Source organism: Betta splendens, chromosome 4 (genome assembly GCF_900634795.4).
Source record: "Betta splendens chromosome 4, fBetSpl5.4, whole genome shotgun sequence".
NCBI lineage: Eukaryota > Metazoa > Chordata > Actinopteri > Anabantiformes > Osphronemidae > Betta > Betta splendens.
In genome coordinates, this window is record NC_040884.2 from 17,594,275 (window position 1) to 17,609,214 (window position 14,940).

Consider the following 14,940-nt stretch of genomic DNA (forward strand, 5'->3'; position numbering starts at 1 on the left):
AAGGCTGGACCCTTTTTTTTTTTTGGTTTTATTGAGGAAAAATTGACACATTTAATCTGTAAAATGTAACTGTAAATAAACCTCTTGTACAAACAGTAAATGAGTGTTCTCACTTTAAAACTTGTCTTAACAAATACAACAAGCTTAGCTAATATAATTTGTGGTTGTTGGTAAATGAATGAAACATTAGCCGTGTGGAGGAGGTGCCTTGTTTGTCCACTGCTCACCTGTGCTGAAGGCTCTGGTTTCACACACCTGCGCTGTGCACAACCCTGGGCTGTGTGGTTCTGCACTGCGTCTGTGCCCGCTGCTGCTTTTATGAGGGTTTTTGTTCTAAGAGGAAAGGGACCGGGGTCATAGAAAGCAGGAATGAGGAACTAGACTCGAAGCAATGCCTGTGTCATGGGCACGGAGGGCGAGGAGAACGAGCAGACGAACGGGGACGATGAAGCACCTCAGCAGGACTCGCACACGGACACTGCCAGTGTAAGTAAAACCCTAACGGTACGAATACTGTCCCACAAGCTTCTTGACTGAGCGGAGTAACATTCAAAATGACTCACATTTAAACAAGCATCAGTGAAGCTATTAATACATATATTTTTCTGAGATCCTATACCACACAGTATGGGATGGCACTGAATGAATAATACATGTGCAGTGGGTAACTCAATGAGGCCAAGAGTTGATCTGATGGAGTTAGTATTGGTTTCAGGCATCTAACATCACGACATGAGACCAGTAAAGCTGCAATGCTACCGTCATATAGCAGCTTTAGACCGACAGCTAAGTGTGACTTGCGCCTTCGCATGTGACCACAGATGTTTATTGGCATCGTTCATTTAAAGGTTGTTCCCTTTATCCCAATATTGAATCCTGTGAGCTGTAATAAAGTGGAGGAGGCAAGTAATAGTAGGAAGACATTTGATTCCACATCATTTCAGCATCATTAACCCCATCCTGGTAGGAGTCAGGACATTGAGGTGACTAAGTTAAAGGGCAAATGATATTTACTGCTCCCTCAATGACATTTATATGAGTGTGAGTGTATCCACGCACCCCCACCCGGGCGGCAGATCGCTGACGTGTCTGTGGAGGTGGCCACAGTGGACCACACGCTGCGAGCGCTGCGCAGGAAGTACAGAAAGACCAGGCGGAAGCCGAAGGGTCTGGAACGGCTGTGGGCGTACCTGTTGAACATCCCGCACATCACCATCATCATCACAGCCGTGGTCTTCGTGGTGGTGGTGATCATCTGGACGCTGCTCTGGGTCTTCATATGTAAGTGTGCAACTATGTAAGTGGTGGTTTGGTTGTGACACCAGCTAAATCAGGGTGGATTTTGTTTTGTTCAGTCCGCAGGGAGAGCAACAGCGGGGTGTATTTTGCCGGGATGTTCCGAGTCGCCAACGTGGAGTACATCCCCGAGTACCGCCAGGCGGACTCCAATGAGTTCGTGTCCTTGGCCAACAACATACAGCATGTGGTAGGAGCCCGCGTCGCCCTGGTGTTCACGCGATGGGCAGCGCTGAGGTCAGACTCGCACTTTAATCGCCGGTGTCTCACAGGTGAGCAGCGTGTACAAGATGTCGCCCGTCGCCAGACTCTACAAGCAAGCTGTTATTTCGGACCTCAGGTGCGGCGGACGCGCGGCTCTGACCCGTGATTACGGCCCGCTGCAGTTCAACGCTTTGAATGCCAAGGCTCTGTACGTTTGTGTCGCAGCACCAACAACAAGGGCGGCGTGCTGGTGCACTTCTGGATGGTGTTCGTGGTCCCCCACCTGAAGGCCCCGGCCGTGTGTGAGGAGTGCATAGCGGCCATCTTCAGGGACTCGGTGTTCACGCGCAACAGGTCGTCCGTGGGCTACATCCTGGACCTGCCCGTCGATATCGACTCCATCTTCATCAACGGTGCGTCCGCGTGTGTGCATTGGCGTCCCCACTTGTGTCGCCGTGGAGGCTGAGTGCTGTGTCTTTCCGCAGCTGTTCAGCGCTCAGATTACACGTCAAACACAGCAGGTGGGTGAAGTCAGCCCATTGTGGCCAACGAAGGTTCCGCCCCAGGTCCCGTGTGGTTCTGAGCGCCGTCTACTCTCCCCCCAGGCTCGCAGTGTGTGGATAAGCTGTACGCCAACCTCCTGGGAGCAAAGGTGCCCTTGAACGTCTTCTCCTCCTGGGGCGGCGTGAGCTGCCACGTGAAGCTCACGTCCGTGCCCGGCTCCATCATCCGCCTCACCGTCAGCGCCTTCCTCGTGGAGCCCAGCGACTGCGTGGATGACGCTCTGATTGTGTACGACGCCCTGCTGCCCATGAGAGGGCGCATTCTGCACAGGTGAGTTTGGGCCCGAGTTGTCGTGGGTGAACTGTACGAGTGCACAGCGCGTCTGTGTGTGTGTGTGTGTGTGTGTGTGTGTGTGTGTGTGTCTGCAGGCTGTGTGAGCCCGTGTCCGGCTCCCTCTCTCTTGTCTCCACCTCCAACGTCATGCTGCTGTCCTTCCAAATGACTGACGGCAACAAAAGCTTCAGAGGACACTTTGAGGCCGTGGCTGAAGAAGGTGTGACACATTAGCTGCTTGTTTGTTCTTTCCATACGTCATCCTCCTTCTGACTCTAACCTCTGGTGGTGTCTGTCAGTGTGTGTGTCTCAGATTGAGACTGCGTCGGTGCCTGACATCACGCATCAGCTCTACAGCCCCTTCCATCCCAGCCTGCTGCCCCCTCAGTGCTCCTGCACCTGGACGTTTGTGGTAGCGCACATACACACACACACACACGACATGCCGGAAGCTGGAGACCTTAGTAGAAATAGCTGTTAATTGATTGTGTTTTGCTTTTTCTTCCATTCCAGACCCCTCACAGTTCTTTGGGAGTTGCTCTGCAGTTTCAGAACTATGAGCTGAAACCAAAAGACATGAAAGGTTGTGACAGTGGCTGGTGGAAGGTCAATGAAGTAATGTATGTGTTCAGCGACAAATACGATGAATCAAAAAGTTCCCTAAATAAATGTAGAACCTTTTCAAGTGTGATTCACCGCAAAGTCTTTGCCCGAACAAAGCAGGGAAACAAGTCACACGTTTCTAAGAATTTAAGTTGTTTGTACATCCGATTCTTCTACGCATTTGCTTCGTTAGAGCACATCCCCTGATGATTTCCTCACCGCTTCCTCCCACAGCTTCTGCGGCACCTACGTGGGCCACGGCTCCGTGTTCCGCATCGCTGACCACAACCCGGAGGTGGAGTTTCGCTGCAGCTCACGCAACTCGGCGCCGCCGTTCCAGGCGTCGTGCGGCAGCTACAACATCAGCCAACGTAAGGGAAGCAGGGTTCCAGCGTGACTCAGCCAGGATGCGGCGGCGGGCGGGCATGAGCAGGAGAATGTCTGTCTGTGGTAACGGCCTGTGCTCCCTCCAGCGTGTCCAGAGAGCCACTTCCTGTGCTCCACGGGGCTGTGCGTGGACCGGAGCCGGCGCTGTGACGGCCTGGATGACTGTCAAGACGAGAGCGACGAGGTTTTCTGCTGTACGTTATTAAGTAACGCTCTAGTTAATAGTGTTTTTCTTTTCCGCATTGCAATTTTAATTGGCTGCAGCCAAGTGGCGTCATTATCCAGCATCTGCCCGAGGGCACTCACGCATACAGTATCTCCACAGCGGGGCCTACGGCGAACTGTGGCGGCAACAGTCCTCTGCATCCGCTGTTTGTGTGCAATGGAGAGAGCGACTGCACCAATGGAAGAGATGAGTTCAACTGCAGCCAGGGTATGAACGTCACAGGTCTCAGTGTAGAGCGCTGCAGGTCGTCCAGCCACTAAAGAGTGGCCACGTGTGCTTTTGTCTCATCTTTGTCAGAAACGAGCTGCTCCGCCGTCAGCTACCAGTGCAGCAGTGGCTCCTGTCTCCTGAAGAAGAACGCAAGGTGCGACGGCGTCTACGACTGCCAGGACCACAGCGATGAGGAGGACTGCGGTGAGCTGCACTCATTCTGCAGGAAAGTTGAAAAACAACATCCGCTTTATATAAAGCTTGAAAATGTCACAGCGTTAGTTAATCCACCTCCAGTACTTAATTAAGTCTCAAGCCTAATGAAGCAGCTCATCAGAGAGTTCATGTTCCTGTTCTCGACCCTAAAGGATTTCAGGAGAACATTTTGATGGTTTGATTACGGCCCCAAACCTGCTGACCTGCAGTGACCCCGCTGTAATAGCTCTGTGTGTTTGCTGTTCTTTTCCCATGACAGGGTCTCAGCGTGGAACAGGGCTGTCTTTGATCACTGACCAATAACAGTGTGTGTGTGTGTGTGTGTGTGTGTGTGTGTGTGTGTGTGTGTGTGTGTGTGTGTGTGTGTGTGTGTGTGTGTGTGTGCGTTGTCTGTTCAAATTTTAATAAGTTGTCTGAAGGTTTGTAGGTCATGATAATGACTCAGCTTTTTCAGATTAGTGCAGTTCCACAAAAAAACCACAGTGTGCACATAATGACAGTGCATTAAATAGGAATGATAAAAATCTCGCCTGTCTTGAATTTGATAATGGGCTCCTCCAGCCACTCAAGCACTCCTTCGAATTAGGCCAAAGTATTACAACATCCTGTGCTCTGTGCTCCCCAGCCTGTGGTCGTCCCTCCCCCATAAAGAAGCCAGTCTCCTCCACGGGCCTTGAACGCATCGTGGGTGGAGCTAACTCCGTGGAGGGGGAGTGGCCATGGCAGGTGAGCCTCCACTACTCCGGAAGCCTGTACTGCGGCGCGTCCATCCTCTCCTCTGATTGGCTCATCTCGGCTGCACACTGCTTCAGCAAGGAAAGGTCAGCGCAGGAAAAAAAGACAGACCAACTCTGCGTTTTGCGCGGTATTTAGCGCCTTCTCTCGGCCCGGCAGGATGTCGGACCCGCGCTACTGGAGGGCTCACCTCGGCGTGCTCGCGCAGGGCAGCGCCAGGCACGTGGCGGAGATTCAGCGCATCGTGGTGCACGAGTATTACAACATGTACACGTTTGACTACGACGTGGCGCTGCTGCAGCTCAAGGAGCCGTGGCCCGCCTCCCTCGCGCCACTGGTGCAGCCCGTGTGCCTGCCGCCCCCCTCCCACACCGTCACCGTCAGCCACCGGTGCTGGGTCACCGGGTGGGGGTACCGCTCTGAGGAGGGTGAGACGGGCCTCGCGCACAGCTCACCCATGTTTTATACTGTGAAACGCTCATGCTTCACACTGTGCCCCCCCCCCCCTCCCGCAGATAAAGTCTTGCCCTCTGTGCTGCAGAAGGCAGAGGTTTTCATAGTGAGCCAGACGGAGTGTAAAAGGAGCTACGGCCTCATCTCGCCGCGCATGCTGTGCGCCGGTGTTCCCTCCGGGGAGCGCGACGCTTGTCGGGTGAGCCAAGCTGAGTCCATTAGGAAAAAACCTATTACTGCTTCCAGCGCATAAGAAGCCATTGAGCGCCCGGCCTTCCTGTCTTGTCTCAGGGAGACTCGGGGGGCCCTTTGGCCTGTCAGGCACCGGGAGGGGGCCGCTGGTTCCTGATCGGCATCGTCAGCTGGGGGTCGGGCTGTGGCAGACCAAACCTGCCCGGAGTCTACACCCGGGTCAACAAGTTCACCTCATGGATCTACAGCCATACCAGCTGATGGGCATCTACACGTCCACTGCCAGCAGATGTTGATACAATACATCAGTTTTCAGATACAGCGTGTGTTTGTGTGTGTGTGTGTGTGTGTGTTTTGTTAATAAATGTATCTGCCTTGGGATATTACAAGGTGCTACTGATGAACTCCACTAAATAAAGCACAAGGGAGATAATAAAGATCCTTATCTTCTCCAGGTATTTCCACCACTCCCTCCGCGTTAACTGTTAAACCGCAGCGGTGAAAGAAAGGAATCTGATTTGGCGCATCCGCGGGCGCAGCGGCCAAGATCCGGCCCCGCAACACCTCCGACACGTTGCGCTCAAACACCTGCGGGCTTCAGAGCCCCCCGAATACACAGGGAGGACGTTCGCCCACAATGTCTGTCACACGGACGCTTGTGCGGATTGTCCGCGCTCATAGAGCCCCCATTGTGTCCGCACTGCATTGTGGGGCTCCGGGTGACACCTGCAGCCCAGCGCGGGGAAGCGCGGAGGCGGGGAGAGAGAGCCCGCCGCATCCGAGCCGCTCAGGTCGGGTTTCTGCGCTTTTTTTCCCCCCAAATTAAGCACCGGCCGCGGGGGTTTCCTTTCTCTGCGCTGTTCCTATGCCTAAGATATTGTTGCATATCTCGTCGGAGCGAACCGGGACTGTGCTATGAGGACTCTCGCCCAAAGCCGAACTTGCGAAGTGTTCTGCGTCTCGGGGCTCGGACGCTCCGGCTGCTCTCCTGCACAGGTAGGCTGCGCGCGAGGGGACAGTGGCACAACCCGTTCCACCTTGTGTAAAAAAACAACAACTTTTTTTCCAGTTATGATGTGAAAAATGAATAAAATGGCAAAATGGCGCGGCGCAATTAACGTTTGGGAGTTTTTGCGCAGCCGCATCAATTAGAAATTCAACATTGTCCTCAATGGTTTCAGCTAATAGCCTGATCCGTTTCTATGGCTTTTACGTGTGTTTCTCATGAATGCCCGTGGCTCTTGATTGAGTACTGACACTGCGGAGCCAGGCCGTGGGAAAGCAGACCCCTCCAGCCACGCTTTGTCTGCTTCCCTGGGGACTCCTGCCAACTCCTTAAATGTTTTAGCAGCTCCTTTCAGCTCCGAGATGTTCACCGTTGGTTGCAGTAAATCAGTGTTTGCTCAGCCGTGGAATCAGTCTCTCACTTATTTTTCTGCGGCTCTGCTACAGTAAATTACAGTACAGTAAGGGAGCTGAGCGCACGCATTAAATCAGCCAGTATGATATTTGAGTCATGTGCTTGTCTTTGGAAGGGAGAGGGGGAGTTCAAGGAGCCCACCCAGACTGTGAGCCACTGCAGGAAGCCTGAGGATCAGACGGAGGCGAGGGTGGAGGGGGGGCGAGGTGCGGCTTGTGGCTCCTGGAGGAGGTGGATGTTGGGGCTCCTGCCTTTCTTTCCCTTCACTGCTGCTGTTGCACTGACCCTCCACTACCTGACACGTGAGTACAGTAGCTTCATTAGACTTATCCTCTGTGTGTGTGTGTGTGTGTGTGTGTGTGTGTGTGTGTGTGTGTGTGTGTGTGTGTGTGTGTGTGTGTTTATTTTGACCTGCACCCACGGTGGCACCTGTCTCAGATCTCTACCCCCCCTCCTCCTCCTCTCCAGCACCTCCCTCCTCAGTGTTCTTCCTCGGAGGCAGTGTGGAGTTTCCAAACCTGAGCTTCTCCTCGGAGCTGACTGACCCCACCTCCCCACAGTTCCGCCTGCAGGCTCAGGCTTTGAACCATTATGTAAGTGCAACGGTGGACTTGTCCGTCAATGCCTTCACTGTGAATGACACTGTAGAGTGCGGCTCAGCCTTCTCATTCTCAAGCTGATATGGTTCATTACCGGCTACTAGTGTAAATGTCACTGCCTCCTTTCTCCTGCTATTATCTGTCTTTGCATTTTTATTTGTTGGACGTTTTCCTTCTTTGTCCTCGTTTCTGACTTAATTTTTTTTTCCCCGCACGACACTTTTGCCTTTTTCTGTCCCTCCCTCTAGTGGTGTTAAATGTAAAGCTGAAACAGGAGCCGGCCAGTGTGTGTGTGCGGGATCCTAAGACCCCCAGGGAGAGGGGCCTTTCAGGGCCGAGGACAAGCCCGGCGTTTGTGAGTGCAGCTAGATCCAGGCAGCAAGAGTGAGAGGAAGAGCAGGCCTTCAATAAAAACATTGTCTGTGTAGGTTTCACACAATCAGCCGCTCTGTGTGGAGGAGGACCTCAGTCTGGTTCTGGGGCTGAACGGTAGAGACAGGGCAGTAGGACAGGCTGGGATGACAGATGGACCGGGCCTGGGCCGAGATACGAGGGGAGGAGGGGGGGTCGAGCAAAAGGTCAAATACTTGCTGTACAGTCTTGCTCAGAAGTGAAGGGACCGGCAAGTCCAAAAAATGCAGTGACACCCTGTAATGTCAGCGTAATGAGCTCTAGGGGTGAGTTAGCAGGATTGTTAAGTGGTCACATGATCCGTCACTGCCATGCGTTGATTAGGGTGCAGGTGAACTCAAGTCCAGCAGCCCATATCACCCAGGATCCTAATAGTACACAGCGCAGGTTGCGCCACAATGGAGCTCTGTGCTTCTGTGCTGCAGGGCTACACACACGCACGCGCACACACACACACACACACACACAAAGCAGGAACAATGCTTCTGTTGAACTCAGCATGTACGTTCAACCAGGTGTGTTCATGTGCTGCCTGAGCAGGAATCATGACCTCACTCACTCCACTGTGATGTCATGGCTGATGTGTTCAGCTGTGTGTGTGTGTGTGTGTGTGTGTGTGTGTGTGTGTGTGTGTGTGTGTGTGTGTGTGCGTGTGCGTGTGTGTGTGTGTGTGTGTGTGCCACTCATTTCCTCCTCTTTTATTTCAAAATAGTTCTCCGAACTCTATGACTCCAATCCCTGGAGCGACTACTACCTGTGCTCAGGAATTGCTGCCTTCAGGTACGCCGCACCAGCACAGACACCCCCCCCCCCCCCTTCATGAATCCACTCAGCTGCATGTCCCCTGCAGAACGGCAACACTGTAACCCTCTCGTCTGACAGTGAAGGATCCAAAGGGCTCAGCGTGTTCTACTGGAGCAAGTTCTCCGCCCCGGAACGCGTTGCCGTGACGATGCGGACGTCTGCCCCAGAGAGGCTGCAGCGCAGGCTTCCCGGGCGCAACAAGGTGCAGCGGGACGGCTACAACGAGCAGCGCTACTACATGGAGCAGGACGACGACCTGCTCCACCTGCTGGGTAGAGCTGAGCTTCTCCTGCATGGATCAATCCAACATTCAACACTCAAACTCAAACACTCATTTGTTTAGGTTTGGACCCTGATGACTATGAACCCGATGAAAAGTCGGACAAAATCAAGAATCCCAGTAGCATTCAGGGTGGAAAATGGCAGCTGGGCTTCCAAGGTGAGGAGAGTTCACTGCTGGGCGGAGGCTGCAGGTCTTTCCTGACCCGCCTTGAACTCATTCAGTGTTAGATTGTTCTTTAAGTCTGAGCAAACGTTTCCTCCCCTCCCTCCGCGCAGCAATGTCTTTCGACTTATACGCCAAATACGGGAACAACCGCACGCTGAGCCTCGTCAGTCCCAAGAAGCCCTACTACCAGTGGCGCCTCCGCGTGCCGTCGGGCCACGTCGTCCGACTCGTCATCCTCACCCTGCATGGCGCCACGCCAGGAAGCTGTACTTTCCACAAGCTCTCAGCTTACGACTTCCTGCTTCCTTTACAGAATAAAATAATTGCCAGGTAAGATCATTTTGTGGATTTGTTTTTCTCTGGAGTTATTTTAGAACATCTGCTTTGTCCTTGTATTGTAACTGTGTGAGGAGAAGTGGGCGACCTTCCTTTGGACTCATGCATGAGTCACTGTGAAAGCAGAACGCTGTTCGTCCACGTTTAACGAAAAACACAAACCACATGTACTTTCAAGTGGCCGTGTTTGACTTGTGCATCCAGGTGGTGCGGTCTGCCTGTGTCCGGCTCATCTCCAGTCATGAAGCTGACATCTTCTGGGAATGTGATGCTGGTCACGTTCTCCTTCAGCAGACAGAGGGATGGAGCAATCTTCAAAGCATATTTCCAGGCCATTCCAAAAGCAGGCAGGAGTGCTCTCATGAACACAGACACAAATGTTACACACCATGTAACTTTGTGTTATGCTAATTAAACTGGCTTCATGCGGGACTCATTGCCATCCCTGATGTTACTATGTCTCCATGCAGGCTGTGGAGGGTCAATATCTTCCTGGAATGGCTCCATTTCCTCACCCTACTACCCTTCCTACTACCCTCCCAATATAGACTGTAGCTGGACGCTACAGGTGAGTCATCTGACTGTACAGCATGTACAGTGCATGCGCTTGTGAGTGTGAAAGAGAAAGTTTCCTGCAAAAGGATAAGAGGGTGAATCATCCCTTTGTTATTCTGCCGGACCACATTCCAGCTCGCCCGCACTTTCCTTGGTTATCTTGGGTTTCTTCATCAGGCGCCGTTGCCAGGATACCTAATCTCCATGACGATTGTGACGATGGACATCCAGGATTCCCCGTCCTCAGACGGCTGCGAGAAAGACTGGCTGGACATCGGCGGGGTCAAGTGAGTCGTGACCCCGGGCCGCGTTCTCACCGGCCAGCAGTGTTTGTCTGTAGTGTTATAATACAGAATTCCTTGTGGAAGTAAGTGATGATTTCATAAGCCTTTCATGCTCCTCTTTGTCTAGACTGTGCAACCCAGTGTCCGACAGCAGCAAAAAGCGGGTGTACGCCTCTCCCCTCACGCTGCACTTCCACTCCGACGAATCCCTCACCCACAAGGGCTTCTACTTGCTCTACAGAGCCTTCTCCCCCGAAGGAAGTGAGTCCGATCAGATGCCCTCCGTCAGCGCCGCGTGTCGGGCTGATTAAAACGCCCACGTCTGCTTCCTCCGTCTCCAGCTTGCCCTCGCCAGTTCCGCTGCGGGGACGGACGCTGCATCCCCCTGAGGAAGGTGTGCGACGGGGTGAGGGACTGCTCCGACGGACGGGACGAGGCCAAGTGCTGTAAGCGCTGCGTTTCTGTAGACATGACGCTGTGTTGCCCTGCCTCCTCTCACCGCGGTCGCCCCCGTGTGCAGCGTCCTGCAGGCCGGGGGAGGTGCTGTGTGCGAACGGCCAGTGCAGACCTCAGAGCAGCCAGTGCGTCGGCCAGAGCGGCTGCGCGGACAGCAGCGAGGAGGGCGCCTGTGGTGAGCCGCCGCCGCCGCCGCACTCATAATGCGCATAATGCCTGTGGGCGTCGCCCGTCATGTGCTCTGTGCTATACTCCGCTTCAGGAAGCAAATGCCACCACGTGTGCCCCAACAAGGTGTGTTTGCCAAAAACTTCCGTGTGCGACGGAACATTCGACTGCAAAGACCGCAGCGATGAGCTCAACTGCACAAGAGCGTGTGGGTGTTTAATAGTTTAATAGCTGCACTGAACGTGCTACAGCACCCGAATGGTGCTCTTTGTGTCCTGATGGGTTGAGCGTGTCATTCATGTCTGTGTAGACCTAAAGGGCTGCTCCGTGTCCTCCTACAAGTGTGCCAATGGAAAGTGTGTGAGCAAGGTCAACCCTGAGTGTGATGGAGCCAAGGACTGCTCCGACGGCTCCGATGAGCTGCGCTGTAGTAAGTGCTGCCTCACATTGTTGCGGTCCGTTCCCTAATGGATGGATAAAAATCTGTTTTAATGCATCTGAAGACGCCTAACGGTGACAGGGTGCTCTCCTCTCCCTCCTCCAAGGCTGCGGCACCCGCCCCAGGAAGCGCACTAAGATCGTGGGCGGCTCCGATGCGGGCTCCGGGTCGTGGCCGTGGCAGGTCAGCCTCCAGATGGACCGCTACGGCCACGTGTGCGGCGCCACGCTGGTCTCCAGCCGCTGGCTCATCTCTGCAGCTCACTGCTTCCAGGACTCGGACGCCATCAAGTAAGAGCGTTACCCGACGGCGCTTATCGCCGACGCCACGCCCCCGGCGCTAACGGCGAGCGCGTCCGCCCGCAGGTACTCGGACGCCCGCGCGTGGCGGGCCCACATGGGCATGCGCGTGATGTCCGCGGGCAACAGCGGCGCGGCCACCAGGCCGATCCGCCGCATCGTGCTCCACCCGCAGTACGACCAGTTCACCTCCGACTACGACATCGCGCTCCTGGAGCTCAGCGCTCCCGTCTTCTTCAACGAGCTGGTGCAGCCGGTGTGCGTCCCGGCCTCCTCGCACGCCTTCCCCACGGGGACCAGCTGCTACGTCACCGGCTGGGGGGTCCTCGTGGAGGATGGTAAGAGCGCCGGGGGAGGGGCCGCTGGGTGGGCTGAGCAGGGCCACAATCGCTTCCTTGTCTGTGTGAATTGCAGGCGAACTCGCCTCTCGCCTCCAAGAGGCCTCCGTGAAGATCATCAGCAGGAACACCTGCAACAAGCTGTACGACGACGCCGTCACTCCCAGGATGCTGTGTGCTGGGAACCTGCTGGGAGGCGTCGACGCCTGTCAGGTGAGTGCATGTAAATGTGCACAGGTATGAGTTTCATTGTGAAATACTGGACACGGTTGTTACTCCCTATATTTACTGTGTATTGTAATATTGCACACGTGGCTTTAGTCATAACCACAGGTTGCACAGCCAGCTTCACTGAAACACAGCTCGGCCAGTTTCTTAAAGCACATCAACAGGAACTAAGCCTCTAAACTTCCTCTAAAATGGGGGAAGAAGACATTTAATTGGTGAGAATATTAGTGTCAAGCAAATGTTGACCCAGGGTGATTAATAAGTGTCTTGCTGCTGTCGGTGGAGTAACGCGCTGAATGAGTTCCACAGGGAGTAGTGAATGAGTCAAGGGGTGTTTGTGCTCACAGGCCCACAGTGGATGACGGTCGCCTACCAGCTCTCCTCCCCCGCGTCACGGGATGTTTATGGCTTTTGGTCGTCCTTCAGTAAAGGATGCCGTTGAATTCTATGCGCTTGTGCATTTCATGGCCTGAACGCCGGTGTCCACGTTTTGCCGCAGGGCGACTCCGGGGGTCCGCTGGTGTGCCTGGAGCGCGGTAAGCGCTGGTTCCTGGCAGGGATCGTGAGCTGGGGGGAGGGCTGCGCGCGGCAGAACCGCCCCGGCGTCTACACGCAGGTGGTGAAGTTCACTGACTGGATCTACCAGCAGACTAAAGGACAGGTGTGACCCAGCACCACAGGGACATGAGGGGAAGAGACCTCCTGCACAGAGGGAAGCGTTCGGGCCTGGAGCGTCTCCTCGCTCTGACACGGCGACGTCATCGGCCTTCATTTTTGGATGCGCGTGTCCGGCAGCTGGCGTTTGAGGCGTTGCACCCCCTGCTCCAGAGCCGCCTCCTCGCACGCCGTCACATTCTGTCTCCTCATCATCCGGGCGGCATCTTCAGCTTGTTTAAGGTTTCCTTACGTTACAGTTATCTGAAACGCTCCGAATGAATTCCTCTCTTTGCTGAGAATGTGACATAATAGCTGATTATGACCCAGAGAGGAATCCTGTTTATCCGTTATCTTTATTGTCAGTAATGGTTTTATGAGGGAAAGTTGTTAGGTGCCACATCTTTCATCTTCATCCGGGCAGAACTAAAGTTTCTGATTTTGAGAAAACTGATGACAACCCATTAGGAAATAAGATAATGATTTTTGTTACCACTTTCAGGTGAATCAAGAGTAAGACTATGGTTGAACGGATTTCTATTAGTGAGACAATAATCAATCCATAATAAAATCAGGAGACTGAAACACCATGGTTTTGTTTGGAAGAACAATCTGTATCTGGAAAAACTAACAAAGTCAAACCGCAGCATGTAAGAAAGAAACTATCTGGTTGCAGCACAGTTCACATGAAAATGACTCATCCAGTCTGTCTCGTGAAATGTGCGCTAAGTTCATTCCTAAAAGGAATTTGGACAGTACAAATGTAATCTGACACTACATTGTCAGACATTCTTCTTATAGATTGAAAGTATAGAAGGGAAAGTATTTTTCAAAACATAATGAAGTAGTGTTATATTCCCACCTTAGGTTTATGTGTTAGGCTGGATGTTTCCTGTTAGTATGTACTTGTAATTACTGGGTTCAGAGGGGATTTTCTTCATGCATGACCACAGATTGATGATATGATTTCCATGATGTAAGGAAACAGGAAACAACCTCAAACCGTCGTCCTGGTGACGGCGAGGCAGAGCTGTCCCGGCAGAAACACTAACTAATGAACACTGCACCAGAAACCAGTCCGCAGCATCTGCCGCCACCCGCTTTCATCCCCGAACCCGAGGCCTCGGCACAAATCGCCACGTTTCGCCCGCCCGCCAGCCGGTTCATCCTGTGCATGTTAAAGTAGCCGAGTATTTCCTGTTGTTGTTTCTGCCTTTCCTCTTTTTCATTGTTCACTACAGAGTTAAGGACCAAGTGTTGCCAACACACGTCCGATCATGACTGTGGAAAAGTGTTCTCTCTGCCCACAAACCTATAACTGGGTTCCTTGTCCGTGTACTGTATGAGCGTGTTGCTTTTGTACTGTATTTGTACTTACGTGCATTTGTATATCATGTGTTCACCCAAGTCATAGATTTATATTCAATATACTCTGCAGTGAAGTGAATAATCCCTCAGTAGGAGGTGGAAATATAATTTAATTTCATATTTATCAACACCGGTGCATCTTCTTTACTTTTTGTCCTTCCTGCGTTTTCCCATTTCTCCCGTTGACCTTTTTCATTCAGCTCACGCCACCACCCAGTGGCCAAAGCCGCGTGCTGCTGTCGCCCCTCTCTCCTGGGGAAACCACGTACTGTACCGTGCACCCACACACCCAAGAGCCCAGATGCATTTAGTGTCGTTTCTGAATGACATCGGTTTATTTGCCTTCGTATTAAAAACACAAAGTTCAGTGCAGCAGGTCAGACATGTGTTTCTCAACAAACAGGTTTTTCTCATTTCTGTCGTGTGTTTTAATTACAGCAGTAATATCTCTTTGTTACCCACAGTACATGCGTGGTTTGAAGAGTCTCTCCTGTAATTCTTTTATATTTCTTTATCCGTTCTCGCGCAGAGTCGATGAGGAAACATGAACCCATAGGCAGGTATTACTCGGATCGTTATTTTTTCCGTTTGTGGAATGCGCGGCATGCTCTTGCAGGGAGCAGAGGTGTTTATTTATTCTGTGAAGAGCGATTGCCAGTTTGAAATGTGAGAAATGTGATTGCTGAGTTGACGCCACCCGTTTACCCGGTGCCTACGTGCTGATCATCCCGTTTACCTCTCCAGTCAACAATATTTAAGCACAGGTTTGCCCCA

The 14,940-nt window shown here is 52.9% G+C and overlaps 1 protein-coding gene across 1 annotated transcript; it reads left to right on the plus strand.

Annotated features, from left to right (window-relative positions):
* Nucleotides 1–55: 55 nt before the first annotated feature.
* LOC114854805 (uncharacterized) lies at nt 56–14,294 on the plus strand. The gene is made up of 36 exons (XM_055508674.1): nt 56–1,281; nt 1,356–1,486; nt 1,569–1,636; nt 1,726–1,913; nt 1,986–2,021; nt 2,106–2,334; nt 2,433–2,557; nt 2,637–2,749; nt 2,851–2,957; nt 3,175–3,311; nt 3,414–3,521; nt 3,653–3,760; nt 3,851–3,967; nt 4,605–4,800; nt 4,874–5,142; nt 5,230–5,366; nt 5,459–5,615; nt 5,846–6,355; nt 6,899–7,081; nt 7,248–7,372; nt 8,502–8,569; nt 8,672–8,865; nt 8,937–9,032; nt 9,152–9,371; nt 9,582–9,724; nt 9,848–9,945; nt 10,110–10,219; nt 10,344–10,477; nt 10,558–10,662; nt 10,737–10,847; nt 10,935–11,048; nt 11,151–11,270; nt 11,386–11,569; nt 11,645–11,916; nt 11,993–12,129; nt 12,644–14,294. Exons 2-36 carry the CDS (start codon nt 1,394–1,396, stop codon nt 12,809–12,811), a joined length of 5,280 nt encoding a protein of 1,759 aa, XP_055364649.1. The 5' UTR covers nt 56–1,281; nt 1,356–1,393; the 3' UTR covers nt 12,812–14,294.
* Nucleotides 14,295–14,940: the final 646 nt, after the last annotated feature.